Source organism: Apodemus sylvaticus, chromosome 1 (genome assembly GCF_947179515.1).
Source record: "Apodemus sylvaticus chromosome 1, mApoSyl1.1, whole genome shotgun sequence".
Taxonomy (NCBI): Eukaryota; Metazoa; Chordata; class Mammalia; order Rodentia; family Muridae; genus Apodemus; species Apodemus sylvaticus.
In genome coordinates this window covers 45776600-45779725 of record NC_067472.1, presented here as the reverse complement: position 1 = coordinate 45779725, position 3126 = coordinate 45776600, and the positions used below count along the sequence as shown (strand labels likewise).

General features: G+C 58.5%; 1 protein-coding gene across 1 annotated transcript; it reads right to left on the bottom strand.

The window, feature by feature from the left end:
• Positions 1-1058: 1058 nt before the first annotated feature.
• Positions 1059-2345, bottom strand: Foxb2 (forkhead box B2). Its single transcript, XM_052172808.1, has one exon. The coding sequence runs from the start codon at positions 2343-2345 to the stop codon at positions 1059-1061; it is 1287 nt and encodes a 428-aa protein (XP_052028768.1).
• Between the last annotated feature and the right edge of the window lie 781 nt (positions 2346-3126).

The following is a 3126-nucleotide window of genomic DNA, read 5'->3' as shown; positions in this document are numbered from 1 at the left end:
TTATTCACAAACTGCAATCGAAGAATTCGCCCGAAAAGACACACAGCAAGCAAAGGTGACCCCTCCTCATTTGTGCAAGAGGAGGTGGGAAGGAGACAGTCACCAAATACATATCCCCACACCCGGGGCAAGAGCCTATCTCCTTGAGGAGACAAGACTTCCTCGCACTAATCGCGCTAATCGTGTAGAGGAGCAAAATTCCGTGGTACAAGTAATTTTTTTTAAAAGTCCAAATGGAACTGAGCGTGGGAATAAACTGTGTTCTCAGGCTTCGTAACTGTTTCTCATCCGATTGCTACACAGAGGAGTCGCAGGTGGAAAGTCGCCTTTATTGTCTCTCTCTGGGGGCCCCCAAACTTCACTTTTGGAATCTAGAGCTTTGCTCTTTAAGCCGCCGCCTTTCTCTTTTGTGCGAACTAATTACTTTAGCTGTCGCTACTATCCTCCTCGACCCCAGGTCATAGCCACGAAATGTAACCGTTTCTCAAAGATCCCACTGAACCCCTCCGCACCGCCTTGCCTCCCTCTCACCCCCGTCACAGCGAGTTTAGTCTTGGCGTCGTTTTTTTGTCCATTTTCCTGACCACGGAAATAACGAGACAAAACATATCCTTTCCCTTACCATCTAAGGCAAGCTTTCCTTAGTAGGCAGGCGGCTGTGAACTCCACTGGACTGAAGCGTGGGCTCTGAAATCCATTTCACTCTGTTGGGCTTCTCCCGGATTAAGTGGTCCAGGTCCTGCTCCAGGAAAGGGGTGAAACCTATTTCCTCTTTACCTGAAATTAGTTTTCCCTGACCATTTTTGTCCCCCCCCCATAACTTATCGATTTTTATTACAATAGAAACTCTTACCTGAAAACGGACTTTCATTAATTAATCTGATTTACAAGATAGTATAAACACAGACACCAGGAAGTTACATTTATTCAGACCAGTGCAGCATTTAGCTCAATGCCAAGTTTTCTGTCCCCTATGGGGCACCCTCTCGGTCTGGGATCGTTGCCTCAGTCTTTAGACAGGCGACTGGCGTCTTCTTCTCACCGGTTCGCGGGGTCACCTAGGAATGCACCAACACCGAGTGCAAGGAGCCCCCCTTGCTGTCAGCCCTGCTGGCTGCGGTGGGCTCCAGGAGAGGGGCTGTGGGTGATGCGGCGGCCGCGCACACGGTGGAGGGAGCAGGCAGCTGCTGTGACGCCGTGGGGACAGCCAACGCCGGCGGCAGCGTGGTCACGGGTGGTAGCGCAGGCGTGGGTTTGATGGGCACCGGTACAGCTGGCAGGCTCTGGTTTGCCGAGTGGCACAGAGCCTTGACTGGCACCCCGAATGCCCCATACTCCGCGCCTACCGGGACCCCAGCTGCGGCGGCGGCAGCGGCGGCCGCGGCCACCGAATCCATCACGCCAACATGAGGCCACACGGAGCCGACGACATTGCCGAGCTGGCCTGGCACCGGGTAGCCCAGGTGGTGCATGACCGACGCCAAAGGCAACCCTCCAGCCTGCAGCACGCCCTTGTAGTCCCGCCCGATGATGTTCTCTATCGCGAACGGGTGTTTGAAGCCCGTGGTGGACGCGGCGGCCGCAGCGGCGGCTGCAGCGGCCGAGCCCAACCCGTAGGGTGGGAACTGAGACAGACGCCCCACGCTGCCCACCGCCGCGGCCGCCGCGGCCGCTGCCGCCGCCGCCACGGCCGCCGCCTCCTGCATCTTGCCGGGGTGGGACGTCTGCGGAGGCTGCGACTGCGGCGGTGGCTGCTGCGCCGGCTGCGACGGGAGGTGTGGCGGCTGCGGAGCCGGAGCCGGCTGCTGGTGGAAATAGGGCACCATGTGCGGCGGCGGCGGCGGCGGCGGCTGGGGCGGGTGGTGATGGTGGTGATGGTGGGCTGCGTGGTGGTGGTGGTGGTGGTGATGGTGCGCGTGGTGGGGATGATGGGGGTGCAAGTGGCCTCCGGGCCCGGTGCCGGGCGCGCCCTTGCTGCTTCCCGAGTGTAGGTGAGCGTGATCCGCGCGCAGCACCTTGAAGCGCTTGCGGCGCCGCAGGAAGCTGCCGTTCTCGAACATGTCACCGCAGTCAGGGTGTAGCGCCCAGAAGCTGCCCTTCCCGGGCTGGTCCGGCCTCCGAGGGATCTTGATGAAGCAGTCGTTGAAGGAGAGGTTGTGGCGCAGGCTGTTCTGCCAGCGCTGCGTGTGTTCGCGGTAGTAGGGGAAGCGCTCCATGATGAACTTGTAGATGTCGCTCAGAGGCAGCATCTTCTCAGCCGAGTGCTGGATGGCCATGGCGGTCAGGGAGATGTACGAGTAGGGTGGCTTTTGGTCGCTGTACGAGCTCTTCCCGGGCCGTGGCATCTTCCCAGGCTCCTCCACCTCTGTCCGGCCCACCGTGGGCCTCAACGCCTCTCGGAAAGTCGGATCCCAGGCCTAAGTGTCCCCACTAACTCTCTCTCCACCTGCGCAGCCGGATACCCAGCCTTCTGGGTCCCCCAGATCCCTTTTTGCCTTGGTTCTCCTTCAGGGAACTGCCCCGGGTCCCCGCAGTTGGCTTTTTGGGCCAATACAGCTCTATGAAGCTCACAACTTTTGGTCTTGACCGTCGTGGACAGGTCCCCACAGTAGCCAGAGAAACTCGCCAGCGTTACATGGCTTTTCTCTTTCTCCTCTCGGATGACTAGATTTGAGTTCTGGAGCGAAAGGCTATGAAATGAGTTTCTTTTTAGTCTCTTTCCCCCTTTTTCGGTACAAAGGCAGCTCAGGTCAATCCTGAACTATGGAGACTGGCTTTTTAAGCTCGAGTCCACCCTAGTTGACCCGAGGCCACTGGTGACCGGACGCCCTGGAAGCTGACCTGATGATACTGGGTGTGTCCGCGCTGGAGTTCAGGTCTTACAGAAGGGAATACACAGCGTAAGAAAGAGAGAGGGAGAGCACTCTCCCACCAGCTACTGTTCGTACCTACCCTCTTTCTCAGGAGATCTGCAGCCGAGCTGAAGATGGAAGAGGCACCGAGCCCTAGGTGGTGGTTCCAGGAAAAAAGTTTGGTGCTGTCTACAGCAGCGGCGCCTGCGGGCTCTATGGAGGGGAGGGTGCTCAGAACTCCCGGAGCTAGCCGCAGGCTGCAGGGGGCGTCTGC

What these genes read in the sequence shown, in the direction of transcription:
- Foxb2 (XM_052172808.1), bottom strand. Translation starts at nt 2,345, where the DNA reads ATGCCACGGCCCGGGAAGAGCTCGTACAGCGACCAAAAGCCACCCTAC.